This window comes from Antedon bifida, chromosome 4, assembly GCF_963402885.1.
Source record: "Antedon bifida chromosome 4, ecAntBifi1.1, whole genome shotgun sequence".
Lineage (NCBI taxonomy): Eukaryota > Metazoa > Echinodermata > Crinoidea > Comatulida > Antedonidae > Antedon > Antedon bifida.
Window position 1 is genome coordinate 11,599,299 of NC_136229.1, and position 23,757 is coordinate 11,623,055.

The following is a 23,757-nucleotide window of genomic DNA, read 5'->3' on the forward strand; positions in this document are numbered from 1 at the left end:
AATGCTCAAAATAGTAAACTTCATTCTAGCATTTTCTCTTCTAAAAAATGTCAAAACTTTTCTATGAGATGTGTTAAGCACTGGACTGGTATGGTAGTGGAGGTAAGATGTTCACTTTAGATATGTTAAGGCCAAGCAGTGACAGTAAAGTGAAAAACAAACATATAGAACCTATTTCTTATGACCATTTAGTGGAGCGAACAGGCGGTTGAGTGGAAATTCGCTCAGGATAGAAGCAGATTATATTTTGTCAAAACACCTTCTTTCCACCACACCTCTCGCAAATTTTGCACGCTATGTAAATGCGAAAAGCCAAGTGGTTTTTTGCTTACCATTACAACTTACCGTTACCACTCATCTGCACAATGTCTTGGCATTCAACATTTTAAGTAAGTAAGTAAGTAAGTAAATTGGTATCAAAACCAGTCACTCAGTTCCAGATTCTTAGCTTAACATGAAAATGCACTCTGGAAACCAGAAATTTGAAGGGCAGTACAGGGGTGTCTAATTATTGAAGGGGTTGACTTTTATTTAATTTGTAATGGATACACAAATGCCTTATCTATTATTGTTAATTAATTATAATTTTAAATATAAATTTATAATCTTTTAGAATGCATGCGACGTCAAATTTCTTTAGTTCTCAAAAAAACTTTCAATATCTTCCAGTAGAATGGGATTTATTGTATAGAAAGAATAATACATTATTTCTTTAAAAAGGAAATATTAAAACAAAATATTTCTCAATTGTATGTGATATTCTGTCGCATATGTCATGTTTATGGTTGGATTTTATGAATAAATATTAGTAATCAAGAATACTTGTATAGTTGGCATTTGCTATCCATGATGTTTAGTAAATACCTGAATTGCAGTGCTGTATCTCCACATACAAAAATATTGATCAATATGTACTTGTGTATTACAGAGTATTCATATGATATATACTGAAAAAATCTAGATACAGAAAATCAGGTGTAGTAAACCAACACAATGATAATGTTACATTGTTTAAAAGATTACATGGCGAGAAAATACTAGTAAAGTAAGGTTTATGAGACGCCATATAATTTTCTTAAAAGGAAGAAGGTAAAGTTTAGGATTATCTCAACAAAACTTAATCTTTAACATGTTTCTACTTCTTTTTCATCACATTATTTTCTCCCATTTCAACTGTTAATTGTAATATTACACTGTCACCTTTTTTTTAGATTACACAACCAAAAGTCCACAAGTGCTCTATCTGTTCCGTAGCTAAAATTTGAACGTCGCATTTTTACATAGCACAGCATTAACATTCAATTCATAAGGCGGTGGATATTATACAAATAATGAATGTCCTGAAAGTCAGCAATACCAAATTTTTACAGGAAACTGCAACTCATCTAGTCATCATTATGTTTAAACAAAAAAAATATTTTCCAAACGCGAACAGATTTTTTTTTTTCGTACACGAAAAAAAGTACTATTAAACGATCGTTTAATAGTGCGTACTATTGCACGCAATGTGACCCACAATCGTCAAATGACAGGAATTTATTTAGGTGATGCCTTTATTTGCAATACTGTGTTTGACAAACCAAATTGTATCTGTCGCCCTCTGTAATAAAATGTTTGCCTCAGTGATTTTAGGATGGGACGAAAGTACTGTATACAATTGAGTACACACCAGGAAACACAAACAACATCACTATTTGGAAGTGACGATCGAGCTGACATTTTAAAGTCTTCCAAATGCTATAGGGTAAAACTGGCTTTATTTTAGGATGAATTCTTCAGTTTTGAAGCCAGTTTTAGGACTAGCCATACCAGGTATCTATTTAGTATATAGATATCAACAGCTAAGGAGTGAAAAACAAGAAAAGAAAGATAAGCGGAAAATCACCGAAAAGGAGTTAGATATTCTGAACAGGAAAATTGTAAGTGGGAATATGTTATATTGTTGATTGTTTACATTTTGTTGACATGCTTTTAACTGGAAGTCAACACACTAGGGCGGTACAGTATAACCCTTCCATGGGGACACCCCTATTAAGGGGACACATACGTTTCTGTGAACAGTGAAACGAATGAGAGGCAATGATACAACCAACCATATCTATGATTTATGAATTTGGGAGATTACACATGCAAATTAACATGTTTGATGTCACATAGGCCCTGTTTCTGCTGCCAAGAAAATACCGTATTTTATACGGTATTTTTTGAATACCGTATTTATACCGTATTTTTTTGGCAGCAGAAACTGCGCTCATAAAAAAAATACCGTATTTTGTATACCGTATTTTCCCCACAAAATTTGTGGATAAAATACGGTATTTACAAATTTATACCGTATTTTTTGTACCCTTTTCTGCTGCCAATAAAAAATACCGTATATTTTTTGACCTGCGACATGAGGTCAACATCGTGTTTTTATTTTCTGTCGCTGTGAGCTGTTTTACACACGTGTATAGATATATTCGGCGAAAATGTGGAGCGAAGACGTCACAGTATTTACTATATAAATCTGTATGGGGAAAAGGGGTGTGGGGAAGGAGGGGAAGTTAAATGTCCGGCCAACTAAAAGGTAATAAAAGGGACAACCACATTTATAAAGACATTTCTAAAAAAATAAAGCAGGAGTACGGAATAGACTAGTCTCCAAAGCAAGTAAACTCAAAGCTGAAGAGCCTGCGAAAGCAGTACAAAATTGCAAAAGACAATAACTCGGGGAGGGAACGAATTACTTGTCCCCATTACGATGTTTTTTGTGCTCTCACAACATCTCTATCACTAGGGCTAGCCTGTTGAAAGTGAGGCGTAAAACTTCCTTTATTGCGACTTTTAATTATCGACCAAATAAATGAATGGCAATTTGGGTAAAAAGGATGAAATTTAACACGACCACCCAAGAAGTATTGTTAGCAGAAACGGGGTACTGAAAAATACGGTATAAAAAATACCGTATTTTATACCGTATTTTTATACCGTATTTTGAGCAGTTGCAGCAGAAACAGGCCCAATGTCTGTCGAAATTATAACACTCGTATATTTTGATTGATCACATGGTTTTTTGCAAGACTACATCAATTAACATTTGAAAATATTAAAAATGTTGTATGAAACATAGGATGATAACGGTCGACGATAAATGGATAAACATACATTTTTTCTTACATAAAACAAAAGAAATTCGAAAAGTTTTCACTCTAAATAGATATAGATAGCCATTCATGCTATTTTTGATAAAAATATTTTTTTTAATCCAATCAAATGACGTCATGATGAAATATTCTTGCTCTTGTACTGATCAATACGTCATTTGATTGGACGTGTGAAAATATTATTTTCATCAGAGGCAGCAGATGGTTATCCTACAATATAGTCATATGGTGAACAATTTTTAGATTTCTATTTTTTTTAGAAAAGATCCATATTTATCTATTTATCATCAATCGTTATCGTCCTATAAGTGTAAATGGGCTGGCCTTAACTAAAAATTGGATTTAAAAAAAAGCAGGAATTAAGATTCAACTATTGGTCAATAACATCTGACCTTTACTGTTTCCCTTTCACTGTTCATTTTTTATGACCGGTTGTTTCTCTGTATTTTGCATAGAAGTACATTAATTAATATTATACAATCATGGAAGCTTGTGTAAATCAGCTAGTAAGGACAGGTAGCGGTTTTGAGTTGGAAGGGTTAAATATAAAGAAGAGCCCAACAAACACTTAAAGACACTTTACCAATGTTTTTACGATCTAATTTCAGATCACAAACTACATTTTTGTGTAAAAATAAATATTATGTGTGGACCTATTGCGATAATTTTTTCATATTTAAATGGTTACAAATCTTTTAGCGCCTCAGACCAAAATGCATTGTTTATGAATTAAAATGACGTCATTTTTAAAGTTTTAGCTCGAACTACGACTAAAGTCCGGTTTAAGAATACGGGCGTAAGACTGTCTTTGAGAGAACATTCAACACAGTTTTTCTCTTCTTATCACTAATTAACCTTAGAACATACATAAAAGATAAGGAATGACCTGGTTTAATGTTTTTTAAGTTATATATTAATTTTTTTAATAAAGAAAAAAATACAATGTGACATAGAATATTGAAGCATAATTCAAATGCATTTCTTATCTTTGTTTTTTAAGTATGTATATTAAAAAATATTGTGTTGGTTTCATTTTTAATATATTCATTATACTAACAATAAATAATAAATATATTTAAAATGAAAACCAACATAATATGTTTTAATATAAATACTTAAAAAACAAAGATAAGAAATGCATTTGAATTATTTTTCTGCATATTATATTCCAAAATGACCAAGTTTGCAGAATGTTGAAATTGGATGATCTATCTAGTAGGTCATAGAATGCATCAATTGCATGGACCATTGATTTGTTGAATCAACTGTCAGAGTTTGTAATACAAAGCGCGCTGTATCCGTATGGTTTATACAAAATATAATGAGAAATGCCACTTTAATTAAATTCTCGCACTTTATGCCTATAATTTGTTTTACCCTATCCTACTGTGGTTTGAGGTTAAATGAAGGTATGTAATAAATATATCTATTTATTATAACATAATAATCATATACACAGAGATGAAGAAGGAGGCAGTTTATACTGTGAGCAAATAACAATTGCATTATTAAAATAGTGCAATGGCACAGATCAAATTTTTTTTTAATGGAGTGTTTTTGAGCAAACTTTGAGCTGGCGGCCAGATAGACCGCCAAACTCTGAGCACATAGATATGGTAAATTTTTTCATTTTTAAAAAGACCAATATATTATCGATAAACATTCTAAAACGTGACCAATTCATTCAGGTACAAGACGACTTTTCCCCGTGTGACCCCATTAAGGCTTCGTCCCTGGACCCAAATGGTAGAGTCTGTCTGTCTTAAAATCCCCGATATTGGTAACTTTGGGCCTGTTTCTATTGAAAAATAAAAAAAGAACGGTTTTCTTGGATACCAGTTTCGACAGTTGTTTATAAATAAAGATCGCGTTGCAGCTCGATTTTTACTCCCAATAAAACCGGTTCTGTCAATGTGCATTCGTTATGAATGATGTCATTATATACCACAATACAGTTCCATTAGGCGGATGTGCGATTGGATTGAGGTCATACTTTTTTTTTCATAGTGCAATCCCCAAGAATTGCATCCAGTTCGTCATACTGTAGAAGGGGAAGGTAATCGTGTTATTACCTGACATGGTATTGTGGTCCTTGGTTAAAATTTAGGTACGTCACACCCTTTTCAATTTACTTGTCACCTGCGTAGCCGATATTGTCAAGTTGAACTCGTCTTTCACACACACACAATATTACACAATAAGTCTTTCCGATTCCTGACATATTTCTTACGAATCTCAAATTGCATCGGTCCATATTTTTTAGTTAAATAATACTCACTATCTATAGAAATAAAAATGACTAGGTAATCGACCCAGTGCAGCAGAGTTAAGTTTTAGGGTCAAATTGAGACCGTGATTGTGTTGCAGCTAAAAATTGCTCCATGGAAACCGGTTTCATAACGGTTCTTTGCGATCAAGACCAGAATTAATTGGGGTTTTTTAAACCGTTTTTAATTAAGATCGGTTCTTTTTTATGGGAGGCCATTAGGGCCAAAATAGACAAATATTTCCGTACAAACAATTCCGCTCCTGTAAGCCAAACAATGGTGTTAAAGACATAATTCCTCGATTGACAAAGAAATATTGCTGTACGGACACACACATTGCCATATGAACAAATTGGTGAAAGAACAAATTGCTGTGTGGCTGAATTGATGGTATGGTTAAATTGTCGTAAGGACAAAATTGCCGAAAGGACAAAAATTGGCGTAAGGACAAAATTAAAACGTTGAGGGTAGTATGCAACCACTACGCAAAACAGGGGTTATTTTTAGCACAGGAACATGAAACTTTTCTGTGGCGCGAAACTTTTGATTGATTAGAGTCATATTTCCTCATGTTCAAATTTTTTTGAGAGAAGTTGCAAGGCGCTGAATTCTGTTTTCAATGTTTGTTACAATTCTCCCTTCCATGATTATTTTAAATTTAGTTAGACTGTACGCCAATTTTTGTCCTTACAGCAATTTTGTCCTTACGCCAATTTTTGTCCTTACAGCAATTTTGTCCTTACGCCAATTTTTGTCCTTTTGGCAATTCATAACCATATATCAATTTAACCATACAGCAATTTGTTCTTTCACCAATTTGTTCATACGACAATGTGTATGACCCTACGGCAATATTTGTTTGTCACTCGAGGATTTACGTCTTTAACGCCATTTGTTTGGCTTACGGGATAGTTGACGGTTGATAGTACCGTTTTAGCGTACGACGCTACTGTAAGTCAACGTTGTATCCAATCAGAACGTTTCCTGTTATGACACGAAACAAGGTTTGACCTATGATGACATCTTGTATCGTCAATTGTTGTATTCGATTGGGAACTTTCGTTGTCAACGTAAAGATTCGTTGAGTACTTTTTGTATTCGAATTGTAAATTTGTGCTCAACAGAAAGTCATTCGAATAGAAAACGTTGACAACGAAAGCTTTTTCATTAAGAACAATCTCAACGCTCAAAATACTCCGTTAAAGAAGTACTCAACGGAAAAACTGTACTCAACGGTGAAAGTCTAAATCGAATACGACAAATGTGTGAGAGATGGATTTCAACAACAAAAAGGGCAGAATAAATAAGGCCTAAGTAGACTACAAATACAACTGTTACAAAGGCTACAAACTACTATCAATTGATTACTATTATATTTTCTAACAAATTACATAAATAAATGCACCTTGTATTTAAACATAGTGACTACAATCCCGTCCCCTATTAGGCCTAGGCCTAGCTAAGAGCCATTCACGCATTTCATTCAAGCTAAAAACTAGCGTGGTGGGACATCAAGTCACTGATTCATATATACAAGGCAGACTAGACTGGAAAAGTTTAATGCTGAAAACCCACTAACTCCTAAAAAATTCAGTAAACAAACAAGGGGAACTGTGTCATTTTTATTAGCATGTTAAGGGGTTTTTTTTAACTGACTGGTCTGGACTAATCACAATCGATTTTTTCCACCCATGTGGTTAACACAATCTCTATCTTTCTTCATCATTAGGAGGCCTGCTTTATTTTCGTAACACCAGAACCTGGGGAAAATGTTTTTTACTACAAAATAAAACAATAGAAACAGAAATTTGGCTTTACTATATTTTTCTTAAATAAATGCTGAGGTATGTTTTATTTACGGAAAGTTTTGTCATAATTGTAGGGCTGAGATCTAGGCCTATATACAGTGGAAATAATGATGAAAACACGTGGGTAAGAGCACATGAATATGCAACTAGAACCAACCTGAATGACGCACTTCCGTTGTAACGATAATCGTACGCTATGGGTCTGAACACCTCATTTTTTTCTCTGCGGTTTGTAATGTGACCTTGTTAGTAACGTTGTACGCTAAAACAGTCTAACGCCATGGGTCTGAACATAGCCTAAGTAGTTAATTGTAAAATGGCCCTGGAGAAAAAGTTGTGTTTAAATCAATCATTATAATACTATGTCCATCAATCAATAATATACTAACCAATAACTGAATGCCCAGTCAAGAAAATGACCTTCAACTAACTCATAAATGTCCAATCTTGTGGATTTCAATTAAACATCATAATCAGGGAGATAAACATTTTAAATACAAGTGCAAGTAAGAATTTATCTAAAACTATATGTTTAAAGCATACTGTATGAAAGTTGTAGGCTGTCTCTAATCATAAAGAACCGATTTTTAAAATGATGACCTCTGAATTTTGATGAAGAATAGGACAAAGTACCTGAAAATTGTGGCTGTCCATATAGCAGTGTACTCACCACTGCCAAGTACTACTGTCATCATTATAATATATTGTAGTATTCCTCCTGCACATAATCAGACAAAACAATATTAATTTTAAATCCAGCTTATATAATGGATTCTGTTCATCCCGTAAAATCAAGATTGTCATCACGACATTTGAATTACCTCATTGAAAAATTTAGCATGAAATAAAGTTCGCAAACTTAAAAACAATGTCGACTGATTATGAGTGCATACTTAATGGATTCAAGCACCTCTGGTTCGGTAACCTACATTAATGTAGGTAACATCATTAAGGTTGTCCATGCTTGCCTGAAACGATACGTGTATGATAGTGCAGTTCGCTGACAGCCTTTTTGAACATGTATTATAATCATACCAAAGTAATTGTTAAAGACAGTTGCCGTAACTGGTAGTGTTTTTGTGTCTTTGTCTTGTGTTCATGAATCTAGGGCGCAGCTTCCTCTCCCCTCCCTCTCCCCTTCAATTGAACCAGTTGTTCATGCATACACAAAATGTTTCTTCTTTTTTCATCAACCTCTTACTATTAAATATTCTTGGTTCAAGAATATTTATTTTGTTCCTACTTAAATGTTCTAAAGCTCTTTATCAGTTCAATAACATTTAGATGACATAGAATATATAACTGTATTTGTTAAAATAAATAAAAGCTCTTCTTCAGTGCAAAGATTTTTTTTATACACAAAGAATATGATGCGACTTGCTTCCTGCCAACATCTATCTACGATGCAACTTGCATCCTCCCAACCTGGGTGTGTAGAAAGCGACGACCTCGAATTGGACGACCTAGAATTGGACGACCCATAACACGAAACCGACGACCCCTATAGCCTAGCCTAGCCTAGGCGTTAGGCCTAAGTGTGGTATAACATCCCGAAGCCGAACATAGCCAAAGATCTATAAACCATACCTTATATAATACGCGCAAGCAAGCAATTGATTGAAAAAATACAGAAATATCGCCATTTGATACTGAATGTGTCGAAACGAACAAACGAACAGATATGGAACGCCAAGAGTGCATCATTAAAACTGCATTCGACTCGATTAGCACACGAAATATCATAAACATGGCAAACCAGGTCAAAACGGCCCCTTTTTCATCGGCGGGTAAGATTTGCTCAGTGGATTGGTCATTGGTATTTCGACAAACATATTAAAAAGAAATTCAAAAGAAATAAATATTATACATTACATGGTTAAACCATGGATGTATAATTACATCTCGTCTTCATATAACGAACACTATAGGCCTACCAAGCAGCGTGTTGCGAACATGTGCATGGGGAGGGCCATAAGAAAGCTTTACATTTCACATATGCATTGTATACCGTCAAACCTTACCCGCCGCTGAAAAGGGGGCCGTTTTGACCTGGGTTGCCATGTTTATGATATTTCGTGTGCTAATCGAGTCGAATGCAGTTTTAATGATGCACTCTTGGCGTTCCATATCTGTTCGTTTGTTCGTGTCGACACATTCAGTATCAAATGGCGATATTTCTGTATTTTTTCAATCAATTGCTTGCTTGCGAGTATTAAATAAGGTATGGTTTAAAGATCTTTGGCTATGTTCGGCTTCGGGATGTTATACCACGCTTAGGCCTAGGCTAGGCTATAGGGGTCGTCGGTTTCGTGTTATGGGTCGTCCAATTCTAGGTCGTTCAAATCGAGGTCGCCCGGGTCGTTGGGGTCGTCCAATTCGAGGTCGTCGCTTTCTACACACCCCTCCCAACCTCATTGTAAGATGCAACATGCCTTCTGTGATTATAAGGCATCAAAACAAAAGAGTAGTTTGACTTAATCATGAAAGGAAGATTGTAAAACCCTGTGACAAGATACAGTAACTGTCATTAATCTTACATAGCTCCATATATGATGCAATTCCTGCCATACAGTACAACCTCATCGTTCGATGAATCTTTCATCCATTGTATGATGAAAATGGCTTTCTTTAATTGCACAAAACATCAAATATTAGGGTTTCATGAAGGAGGCATTTGAGATAAGTTGCTATCACTTGACTATTCTAATGAACGAAAGTCAAACAATGCTTAATAGTAAGTGCTGACATGTCTTTACATGTATGTCGTAGCACACACAGGAAACTAAGATTGAGCGGTTTTTTTGTACATTTATTCTTCATATTCTAAACATTGCCCTACAAATTAGTTTGTGAAAAAAAAGCTAACAATTTGAATTTAATGAGAAATAAGTTCTTTGTTATACAACTGTGGTCATCATCACTTTACTAAAATGAGAACCATTAAATCAACTAAAATGAAATGAATCAGAGTTCCTGGTAACGAAATATTGTTTTTGAGGGTCTTTTTCTGCTGAAAAAATAAAAATACTCGATTTTTCCAAAGTACCACAAACCACAGAATTGACCGGCGTTGCAACTGAAAATTGTCTTAGATGTTAATCGGTTATCTGGTAACCGCTTTTTAAAAATCACATCATCCATACCCACAATGCAGTTCAAGTTATGGAAGGCCAATGAGAGTTGGTTTGTTTACATCCTATTGCTGCCTATGTAGGATTAAAAATTTAAAAACTTATACGTATTAAGCTATATTATTTGTAAAATAAACATCTAGGCCTACTACCGTACCATAACAACAGAATAATGATGTTATATTAATTAATAAGGGCACGTCGGCAAGAAAGTTCATTTCGCCGTTGGTTCTGCTCCACTAGGGCCTAGCTAGGCTGTATATTTCTACCGAAAACAACAGGCCTAAAAAAAGTACATGCAAAACATCATTAGTCTGGATTGGTGGGATGTAATGGTGTACTTGTAATGCAGAATTCTGGAGTCTCTCGGTATAATTCTCACCCACAAAATAATAACAATTAAATGTTATCTCATTGGTCCACATCGTTGTTTTGCTGATCGTCGTCGATCGCGCAAATAAACAGCATGTTTTGTGAGTGAAGGTTGCCATACTCTAGAGGTCAAAGTGTGGTAAATAATCACTATTTGTGTTGCAGCTAAAAACTGCTCCGCAATAATCAGTTAAAACAAGAAATAATCGGTTAAAACATGCAATGGATTAAGTGTTTTTAATCGGTTATTTTTTAATCTGTTATTTTATTTTGCACCGTTTCTGCTGCCCAAAAATAATCGATTATTCCTGCTCAGCAGAAACAGGCCCTGCGTCCAGTTGGTTAATGGTTGTGAGTGGTATTTTCATCTATTATAATGTAGCATTTAGTAGCATAAAACATTCCATATAATTGCTTCACATTTATTCTCTTTAAACCACCCATATTTCAATTCAATAATAAGTTAAATAACAACCTCTATGGCTAAGGTCACACTGCAGCTTGCGACTCATTGCGATTGAGATTTTTGTAGTGTGACCGAACGTGGATCGACTCGCGCCTGGCTTAAAATCGATTTTAATCCAGGCAACTCAACCCAGACGCGCTACCCAGATTGCCTCTGTCTGCGGCAGGCCTATGCTTACGATCAGTCGTTACATAGGTGACGGTCGATCTCAATGGAGATACAAAAAAAAAGCGCAAACTAAATCAAAACGATAAAGTAAAACAGCCAGAAAAGTTAGCAGAGCTTTCGGGCAACACTAGCCCTTCATCAGTGCAAGTACACTACATATATATAACGGTCGCGTTTTTTCCCCTTTTTAAAAAAACACGCACTAGTGTTTTTGTGAAACGATGTATATAATTTACGTATATACATCTAAGATAATATAGTTTTTAATTTGAATATCTTTTATTTCTTCATTTATAATAATCGTTTAATGTAAATAATTAAGTACAGCTCAGTTTCTCACATCCATACGCCGTTCGTAAATCTAAATGTTTAAATATCAGTGCAGATTACCTCTTTGAGGAGTCGTGTCCACCTTTATTATCCATCCATTATTATTCTCACATCTATCATTGTACATCATAGTCATACTGTATAGGCCCAGTAGATTGATTTATAACGGCATATTATCTATATATTTTATAATTATTATCCTTAAAACCATGCTCACGTCAGAGTGGTGGATATCGAACTTAAAAATCATCGTCATGCATCATCTTCATTTATTGCATAAACCTCATTGAGCTGGCAGGTTGCAGGTTGCAGGTATAGAACGAGTTTCGTAATTAACTGTGATTAAACAAGGCCAACAGCCATAAGTCGCGTGCTAAAACGCATAGTGATACCGGACCGACAGACAGACCGACCGACCGACATAGTGAACTATAGAGTCGCGTCCACGCGACTAAAAACAGGCAATAGGCGCGTCTGTCACATCACCTTCACCTCAGTGAAAGCTAGGGCAAATTGGACCACTGGACAGCAACACTTGTTTATACTTGTTTATAGTAACTCCCATTAGAAATCCCATTAGAGCTATTATAAATTCCACAATATACCAACTTAGACCCCATTTACACTTACGATTTAGGCCGGCCCTGGGTCGGCCCTGGGTCGGCAATTGATAAGTGTAAATACTCCAAAAAGTTAGGCCGGCCCTGGGCCGGACGCAGATCTGGGCCACCTCTCCAGGTAGGTTCAGGAGCGGCTTTTACGTTTTGGGCCGGCTTACGCAGTGAACCGTGAACAACGTTTGACCTTTTTATGAGGTGGTTGTTATGACGATCCGACATTCTCGGTACATACCTTCTTTTTCGCGCGACAATTTGTTTTCTTCATCATTTATATTCCGTAGTTAAATTTATTTGTACCAATTTTTATAAGATGTCTGAAAATCGTGGTTCCAATTGGACATACGAGGAGGTACTTGGGTTGATATTTTGTAAAATGAACCTCCTCTTCATTATCCTCATCTGTGACTTCTTTCAATAAAGTATTCCTCCGCTTGTTTCGCATATACATAAAATACAGCCATATATATATAAAACAGTGGGGTTCATTTTGTTTTTTTAACGGGACGGGACAAAAAACAACAACAGTATAAATATAAAATGGTCGGTTCGCGCGGAAAGTTGAATTGACGATCGAGCGAGAAAAATGTAAACAAACTGTACTTCGTATCCCAGCATGCAATGGTACTTCCGATAAAATTATTTACGACCAGTAATCTGCGTCGGTAGTGTAAACGCTCTGGGCCGGCCTAAAAAGTAAATATTTGCAACCGGCCCAGGACCGGCCCTGGACCCAAACGAAAGTGTAAATGGGGTCTTAGTGAACAGTTAATAGATTATCATATTCTCTCCAGTCTTCGGACAACCAACATTAAGTTCAATCCAATAAAGCTTATATGTATTCAACAGTATAAGTGTATTACTTGTTTTAATGTAAAACAACCGTCAACGTATATCAGAAGATATTACATGGTGGCAGCGGTGGGATATAATAATAAAACCTTTGTGCTAGTACAGTTTAAAGGAATTTTTGTGTCAAAAACCAACGCATCATGGCGGATAAACAACCACATATGGATTGGAACTCTGCAAACATAGGCGATTCGTTTCGGATGTTTAAACGACGAACTGAATTGTATTTTACTATAAAGAATATTTCACAGGAGGACCGCATCAACCATCTATTATTAATGGTAGGTGAAGAGGGACTTAAAAGATTTGATTCGTGGGGACTAACCGAAGAAGATAAGGAGAATATCAATACTATTTGGGAGAAATTTGAGGAGCAAATAGAGCCACAATCGAATTTCCGTGTCTCAAGAATGTATCTTCAGAAACTAAAACAACAACCGGGTGAGTCGATTGATGACTACATTACTAAACTTAAATTCCATGCAGAAAAATGCGCATTTACAGCCGCAGAAAAAGAAACGAGAATCATAGAACAAATGACCATAGGAACCATATTTAAAGATCTCCAAAAAGAACTTCTCACAAAAAACCAAGAATACAGACTTGAGGAGGCCATAACGCTAGCTAGGGGACATGAGGCATCCCTCATGCACCACAAGCAATTAGACGAATTTGAAACACAACATGCAAAAATAAGCTACGTGTCCCGTGCCAAAAACAAATGTAAAGCGTGTGGACAAATGCATCGCCCTCGAGAATGTCCAGCATATGGCTCAACTTGCCACAACTGTGGTAAATTAAACCATTGGGCCAAAATGTGTAGATCGTCGAAAAAAAATGTGCATCCTCGTAATGATCAAAGTACCGACCGTCATCAACAAAAACGACAAAAACCAAAAAGCCATGGAAAAGGCAAGCTAAAATCTAGAAGTGGAATACACTCAATGAATCAATATGAATCTGATTCGGATGATGACCTACTTGAACAACATATGGAAAAATTGACATTTGGTTCAGTGCGCATGAGCAGCATCAAAGCTAGTGAAAAATTCACTAAACTTGACATAAAGTTACCACTTATGGAAAACCAAATAGCTGAACTGAACATCAAAGTTGATACTGGAGCTGAGGGTAATACTCTTCCATTGCGAATATTTGGAAATATGTACCCAAATCATATAAACGCACATGGATATCCCAAAAGCGGAATCCTAAAAGAATCAAACACTAAACTTACCGCATACAATGATGCACATATTCCTTGTTATGGAATATTACCGATACAATGCAAGCATCCAACCAATTGTATTTATACAGAGGAAACATTTTACATTGTGGATTGCAAAGGCCCAGCGATTTTGGGATTACCGACGATACAGAAACTAGAATTAATAAAATTCAATTGCAGTATCACAACAAAGGAAAACAAATCAAGTCCGATAATAGGCACTGCAGACCTAAAAAACAGGTATCCTGACAGATTTGACGGTATGGGAGATTTTGCGAAACCGTACCACATAGTAACGGACAAAAACGTCACACCCATTGTGCACGCTTGCAGGAAAACACCGATTAAACTTGCAGGACAGATCAACGCCGCACTTGATGATATGGAAGCAAAAGGTGTAATAAAGAAAATGAACCAACAGATTGGGTAAGTTCAATAACGTACCCAATCAAACCAGACGGGTCAGTGCGAATCTGTCTTGACCCTAAAGACCTCAATGAGGCAATAAAGAGAAGCCATCATAAGACTCCGACCTTAGAGGAACTCACTCACAAACTAAATGGAGCAAAATACTTCTCTAAACTTGATGCCAAGAATGGCTACTGGTCGATACACCTTGACAATGCTTCTCAAAAACTAACAACATTTAATTCTCAGAAAGGCCGATACTGTTTTAAACGCCTTCCTTTTGGTTTAAACGTATCACAAGACGTTTTCCAACAGAGAATGGATATGATATTAGAAAAATGTCCAGGAACAATTGGGATAGCCGATGACGTAGCAATATTCGGCAAAACTGAAGCCGAGCATGACGCCAACCTCCACAACCTGATGGAAATTGCAAGAGAGTCAGGATTAATGTTCAACTCTAAAAAATGTAAAATTAAGCAACGAGAAATAACATTTTTTTGGTATTGTCTACAGCAGTGAAGGGGCACGACCAGACCCAAAGAAAATATGTGGCAGCAAACTGTAATGAACTGAAACCAAATGAAATGAGAACATACATATTGGATCAACTACATGCCGGCCACCAAGGCATAACAAAAACATGACTAAGAGCAAGAACCGCCGTATATTGGCCGGGCATAAACAACGACATAAAAACAATGTGCGAGAGATGCACAGTTTGTGAACAATTTCAAAACACTCAACCTAAAGAACCACTAATTCCTATGAAAATACCAGAACGCCCATGGCATACTCTTGGAACTGACCTTTTTCATTTTAATTCAGAAGACTATCTAATCATAGCAGACTATTACAGCAAAATGTTCTTCATACGGAAGATGCCCACAAATGTGACGAGCAGTGCTGTAATTCAAGCAACGAAACAAATTTTCGCAGAACAAGGGTCACCACACACTATCATCTCCGACAATGGCCCACAATTTGCTTCGGAACAATACAAACTATTCTGCAAAGATTGGAAAATAATTCATACCACCAGCTCACCTCACTACCCCAGATCAAACGGTTTTATTGAACGCATGATACAGACAGTAAAATCAACACTTAAAATGATCAGAAGATATTACAGCATCTACTTGTTTAACTATTAAATTATTTAAACATTTTCAAAACTTTAAAACAGTGGCATGCCAAACTTTTCAAAAATATTCAATAAAACATTTTTAAAACGATTTTCTAAATGAACACATTACAATTCATTGACACCTGTAAGATAAAATGAAAACACAAATTATTTATAAATAATGAGATAAATATTTATATTTACTGTAATATTATCCTACATAATGTACGGACATAAATAAAATAGAAATAAATATAAGGTGATCGAATAGTTGTTAACGACATGGAGATGATATTTCTGCCACAGTATACATAAGTATAACAATGGATACGCTGGCTTTACGGGCTATACATTGTAACAATTATTGTTTTTAAATAAATTGTTTTCTTTTAAGTAATTGTTTGCATAATAAAAGACAGACGTATATTCTCTATATAATGTATTAATTACAGTACATTATAAATAAAGGTAAATTATTATATGCCTATTATATAATATTTAAACGTGTTTAGAAATGGCCATTTTGAAAAGACACGGTCCTTCTCCGAGACGTGAAATAAAAAAAAATTAATGATTGTTAATAATATTTATTAACCAAATAAAAAATATCCACATAAATAATCTAGTTCCTAAAAAATATCAATTAAATCTATATAAACGAAAAAAATGTATATCATGGATCTCGCTCCAACCAAAATAGCGCGACCGATTTCAAACGCGACTGCTTTCAAACGTGACCGATTTCATCGTAAACCGTTACATATGTGTTTTAAATTTAAATCATCTACAATAACAACAAAATACATAGGCCTAGTGAATTCTAAATAAAATTGTAAGTATGTACTACAGATTGGCTCATGTAATTTATTTAGCTAGCCGACTGATTTCCGGTTTCGTTCGGAGAACAACCCAACAGAAATCGAATTGTGTGACTGCCCAATAAACTTAAGCCTGGCTTGAAATCTCAATCGTGGTGAGTCGTGCCAGGCTTGAGGCTGTAATGTGACCATAGCCTTTATTGTAGAAGGTCATTGTAAAAGCAGGGCTATAAATTCAAGCTGTATGCACTCTTTGGCCCTGTTTCTGCAGCCATGAATATACCATTTATGTGGTAGCAGAATGGGACTATATATATACCGTATATTTATACCTTATCGTTTGTGGATATCATACAGTATATTCCAAAATATACTGTATATTTCTTGCACCATTACTGTTTCAATGTGAATGTAGGCCTTCCTTTTATTCAATCTGATTCAAATGACAGCCGTCTAGAAATATAACTTTTCATCCACCTCATGCCATTATTTGTACCATTCCACTAATAAAAATTCATTATTTGTATAAAATGTCACCAAACATATGACCAAAATATGATATCTGCTATTCAAAATCATATATGGTAGGTCTACAGGGTAATAGGAGGTGTGGTTGTCACCAAAGCAAGTGAACAGTACAAGCATAAAAAATAAATAACTTGGCCATTGACTTCAGTTAAAGACAGGGTTATATACCCGTCCAATGAATTGCTCGGCGAGATTTTGGGGATCAAGCCATAACTATGCCTTCCTCAATCCTCCGACAAAATAGTTCCAGCTGAAATGGGTCATTGAATTATATAGTATATACCATATATTATTTTGATATTTTAACACCATATATTAATGATATGCAGCAGAAACAGGGCCATAGTGGAAATACTGTTGGCACACAAGTTTGAGGCATGGATCTGATGGAAAATAGCCCCTCTGCTAGCGTGATCGCATTTGCAATTCAATTAAAAAAAATTTTTTTTTAGTAATTTTTCAAAACCAGCTCATTTACTGAATGATAATAAATAATAGTGAGATTAAAAAAAGTTGTACTGTAGATTACGCACAACATGCGGGCGAGACCCACCAAGATTCCCATCTTCTAGATCTTGAAAACTGCGGCTTCGAGCTAATGAAATGTAATGACGTCCAGAAACTTTGCGAACTTGCTAAAACAAACTTACATGAGTTGTACAATAATGAGACTGAATAGAAACTTTAAATCTTATTTCATGTCTTCTTATTTTTCAATAGAAACAGGTCCATAGTGTATTTTTTTTATTTGCAAAAGTCTTTACCTAAATACTTGAACTTTTGGCCAACTTGAAAAATGTGTTCTACAAAATTAAAAACATCTAGAATTCAGAAATAATCACCATTACAAGTATTGTAATTAGTTTGTAAACATTTTGACGTTATTATTTTTACAGTTATCTTTATCTTTTATTCAGGAGAAGCTTCTAAAGAAACTAGACAAATATGACCTGTCGGAGCCTGCAAGTTCAAAAGAAGAAGAGGTATTGTATTTCCATTTGTTGATTGTAACAATATGATATTTAACAACTTGTTTTGAAAGTTAGCAAAGACAAAACAAATTATAACTCTTGCCTCTTGTACAAAAATGATGTTTTTTGGACAAGTAGTTCTCGAGAAAATGCAATTTCAGTTTCAGCTTTTGAAAAATTCTGTCCTATCTTTTAACACTAGCAGGTCTAAAAAGTATACTAAAAAGTGCCTAAAATTTAATGGAATGGTCATTGACCACATATCTATCTGTATATTCATTTTGGTAAAGATCTTGTAATTACTTTTTGAGTAATCCTGCTAACAAACAAACAAACACGATCATTTACATATATATCCTTGGCGGAGGTAAACTACAGTATATGTACATATGCCAGGGTAGCATTTTACTCCCTATATTGACCTGGCCCACACTGTCTATAGGCCTACTACCTACGGATAATGATGCAACATTAAAAGTTAATAGCATACATTGCCTGCTGATATTTTGTATCAATATTATAATATAAAGAAAGAATTATGAAAATCTGACTAGTAGTTTTTGAAATATAGGGTTCAAAACATCGACGAAAATAATCGTAAATAAATTGCGCCCTCAGTAGGCAATTGTATTATATTTTTGTATATCAACATTGTAAAATTCAATCAAATATGATATTACATGTTTATTCAATAAAAAAGAGTGTTTATTTAACCTCATTCAAAGAATTTCAATACATTATTTTCCTGACGCCCTGTTGGACATGCAGTCCTCAAAGACAACATGACTTCACGGCACACACATAGACTCTTTTCCCAGACGTTTTTTGGGTCCAGCAGCTTGGACCTATAGTCAAGTTTACAAAATTCCAAAATTGTCAGCCGTACATATATAGCTTTCGCGTTGATAAAGCTTCTTAATGATTATGTCATCTGGGCGAACAATTTAATTTAAGAATAAAATGATAGCACAAACAGCTTGCATGATTCACACAATTTTTTTGTAATGACAACAGTACATAAAAAGAACAACATAAGAAACATAAATGACCTTTAACCTGACATAACAACTTTGAAATAAAATATTTTGATATATATGCAAGAACTATCCATTAAAAACATATCTTGGTATATATGCTTGGTTGCTTTTGAAGCGTAATGTGCTCATCTATGTTTGCAAAGCCATTACTATAGTTTATGACATTTAAAGGACTATGACATAATCAAGTTGTGACAGAGACAATTATCACATCAACAAATGTACAAATGACCTCTGACCTCTACTAACAATAGAATATCAGGCTTTATATTGCTCGTAAAATGCAAGAATAGCAAATCTTGTTAGAATATCAATTACTGCAGTATTTAATAGGAATACATATTTAGAGATTATAAAGATAAACATGAGAGCAAAACACTTTTTGTATATACTGTATTAGGAAGGATGTTCTGAGCCTAAATACTGTACTATTGGAATAAAGACAAAAACCACACAAACATACTGTACCCCTTCAGTTACAAATAATATTGACAGCCATTTTTAATTAACAGGTGGTCCTATAATGGAGTATCAAGTTAAATAAAATTTAAAAATTGCCAAGAAAGCCACTGATAAAGATATCTATTGAGTCAAATGGCCAAGCGGTTAAGGCAGGGGTGCAGTTTATCATACCTAAAGAGCCAACAATATCGGTATGGGTTCCAGGCACACTCTTTTAAAGTCTATATTATTGGTGATTTCAATATTGATATTCTCAAAAATTAAACAAATGCCTTGGCATGTCTTGGTATCATCTTCATATTTTCCTTCTAATATACTTTGTATAATTTAATGTTCCCTAATTCTTCTTATCTGAGCTACTGCAACAAGATCTCAAGATCCTGTATCTTTCTGGGATCCTCGATCCTTCTTCCTCTTCCCCCCAGATTTATTGTTATTTGTCTTATTTTTTCCATTGTTGTTTAAATCTTAAAAGGAAGTAAATAAAGGTTATCTCGAATTGAATTGAATAGTTCTGGTGGTGGAGCAAGTCTTCTTGGATAAGGACTAGTTAACAAAGTTTGTCCGTGTGCACTTTAAAGAACCCAGTTATTTATTTATTTATTTATCACAATTTCTTTAGATTTAAAGGAGTCACCTCTTTGAACGCGTTAAACCAGGATCTGTTGAGTAATGTAGTGTAAATATTGTGATCACCGATTCTCTGAATACAGTCGTTTGAGAAGATTGTAAGATTATTTATTGTTAAGTTTATGTGAGTCATCATATCTACTCAGGTATAATGACTGTACATGCAAACCAACATGCAATCTTTATCTTCGTTAGAAATCGGTATTACTCTTACATTACAGTATGTACTTTAAGTATGAAATTTAATGCTTAAATGTAGTTTAAATGTAATCAAAATAAACCGTTGTTTCATTTATAAATCACATTTAATGTATTCAATGTAATCTACAGTATCTTATTATTTTAAAAATCTCTCTTACTTTTGGTAATATTTCATTGGTAAGCATTACTGTAGAGGTCAAAGTGTGGTCAATAATCGCTATTTGTGTTGCAGCTAAAAACTGCTCCGCAAAAGGTTAAAACGAGAAATAATTGGTTAATACACATGCAATGGATTGAGTGTTTTTATCTTTAATTTTTTAATCGGTTATTTCATTTTGCGCCGTTTCTGCTGCCCAAAAATAATCGATTAAAAAAATAATCTGTTAATAACCGATTATTCCTGTTCAGCAGAAACAGGCCCTTAGTGTTTTAGCAACAGCCTGTTTATAGATTGATATTTGAATATTGGTGATGTAGTTAATGTAGAGTGTGGTAAACAATAGCTGCAGCTGTCAACTGGCTTCTACTTTACTATGCTTAATCAATGAGAAACCAATACAGTCTAAATACATAATATTCAACAAAAATATAAAACTAGTAAGTCAATAAATATGTAGTAGTCATATTAAAGTAGTTTGAATTTGTTGTAATGTAGAAATAAATTAAACTCTCAGTTAAACTAAAATAAAAAAAAAAAATTCACTGTGTTGCTTACATGTCGTTAGGTACCTTCTAATTTTCAGGATCATTCAAAAAAGTTAAAGTAATATTTATCGTAAATATTTTGTTGGAAGTAAAATAACTTGATATTTCAATAAGCTTTTGCAATGCCACCAATATTTGATTTATCTGAAAATTAATAGTCATGGTTGTCTACTTTTGGTTTATACTGTATCTATTTATATAAAAAAAAATTCAGGATGTCAAAAAAAAATTAAATTCATGAGTACTCCGAAACTGAGGGAAATATATGAGAAAGTGCAGAGAGCAACAGAGGGTGTACAATTTTCAGATCCCAAATGATGATACAAAAATAACTCAAGAATTTAATAAGTAGGATAGTTGCATAGTAAAAAGGAAGGGCGTTATAAACATCTGATCTAATAATAAATTGACAATGACAAGTAGGGGTTTTCCACTAAAAGGGAAAATATAATGCATATAACCTATTGATTCTGTCAGGATCTTTATTTATTTATTCTTTCCTTAGCACTATTTTGTCCGTCAATTATTTTGATATCAATTTCATCTAGCTAAGTCAATTTTTCAGAGTATATTCCTTATGGCCAGGAATCGATGTGGTTATGTTTTCACGGTGAACAATCAAAAATTATGCGGTCTAGGCGCGATTTAACGAAATCACGTTTGTAATCATATCTTCACAGGCATGAATCACAATTACACAAAATTTGGTACTCATAAATTTAAGGTCATATTTCATCATATGGCAATACAATTACGAGTGTAGCACATAACGCATACGTATGTGTGCTTAAAATTTTCAAAATTGTCAAAATTTATTTTCGATGAAATTAGAGTACGTTTCAGACAATTTTAAGCGTTTAAAAAATTGCCATGAGTGCGCAGATTTTTGCACGCGCGTTAAACGTTAATATGCACTCTTTTTGCCCGATTTCTGTTTTAAAACCTTTCTTTAATAATATCATCATATTTGATTCACTTTTCAACTCGAAATTGCGTTATACGAGCACATCAAAAGTGACAGGGATGCATGTGTAAGTTAACAAAATGGTAAAAATATGCTAAATTTTAAAATTAATATAGATCGTCAGAATGCTCGGGAACACCTATTTTTCATTTCATTTTCTTGAAGTGTATGTATCATATGTATGATTTATCATCAAATTAAGAGAACAAAAGTTGATTAAGTCATCATTAATTGCATATTAAATTTAAAAAATTTAATTCCAACAATCAAACAAATTATGACATTTTCTTGGCACCCAAAATAACAAACTTAACATTAACTTTCTTCCTTAAAATGTTCATATATTAAAGTTAAAAGTATATAGTTTTACAGTGCATAATTTTTTTTAATTTTTAAAGATGTCATCATAGTAAAAAATTATAATTCATTGCTGTATGTAATAATCTATCTGCACCAAAGTGGTTACTGTATAGTAAATACACGGAGTAATCTTTCTACAACTTTTAGTCAGTTGTGTATGGCTCGGTGGTCTGTGCTCGTGTCTATGGCAGTCAAGGTACCGAGATCGAGTCTCACCTTGGGAAACGAAACGAAATAAGATTTTTTTTATTATCCGTATTGTTTGTTCAATTTTATTTCTTAGTAGATTATACACATGATTTATAATGAAATCTAGATAAAAAGTAACTTATGTCTTTATTATTATGTAACAAATGTGGTTTATGACATTATACGCAGAGGGATCTTTGATCGGATTGTGATACCGGCTATTGTATTTGCGTTAACAAGATCCTATCATATATTATAAATAATTAAAGATTTTGAGAAAATCAATCAATCAATATATGTTTTAAAAATCATTTAAATTTATTTAAATCAATGCATATAACCTATAATTCGTCATCGTGACGAATTAAATCTAGTTCATATATAGATTTTATTTTAGATATAAAAACAACTATATGCATGCATAATGTACTATGTCATATTATGGGAAGGTGGAGGTGTAATCACAGAGGATGCCCTTATGTTAATAAAGATATTTTTATATTCTATAATCTACTATAATTATTGAAAATAAAGCATATTTGTGAAACAACTTCTTGTTGCTGTACAATCTATAGAAAATGATATATCAGTTATTTAAAAATGATTGTTAAAGTATGTGAGCATTTTTTTAGATCCCGCAGTTCATAGTACACTAGCTGCGTAGGTAGAATGAAACGTGCATAATAACAGTACATATAAAACTTGCACACAGCATGACAACTTATTAAAACATTTTATACTCCTACAAATTTTAAACATTTTTGTTTTGTTTTTCTTATAGTGTGTTGTCTGTCTGAATACAAAGGCTTGTATTCATACGTTTCCATGTGGACACAAGATAATCTGCCGTAAATGTTTTGTGAAGACCATTCAAATTGCTGTGTCGCAACGTGTCCTACCTTTGCGTTGCGTCATGTGCAGGACTCGTATTGATCGACTTAAGCATCCAGTTCATAACGCTATATTATTGTGA

General features: G+C 34.2%; 1 protein-coding gene across 1 annotated transcript; it reads left to right on the forward strand.

Annotated features, from left to right (window-relative positions):
• The first annotated feature begins 1,568 nt into the window (after positions 1-1,568).
• LOC144840089 (uncharacterized) lies at positions 1,569-23,757 on the forward strand. Its single transcript, XM_078695754.1, has 3 exons — positions 1,569-1,919; positions 18,183-18,248; positions 23,566-23,757. The coding sequence occupies exons 1-3, from the start codon at positions 1,767-1,769 to the stop codon at positions 23,755-23,757; spliced, it is 411 nt and encodes a 136-aa protein (XP_078551880.1). The 5' UTR covers positions 1,569-1,766.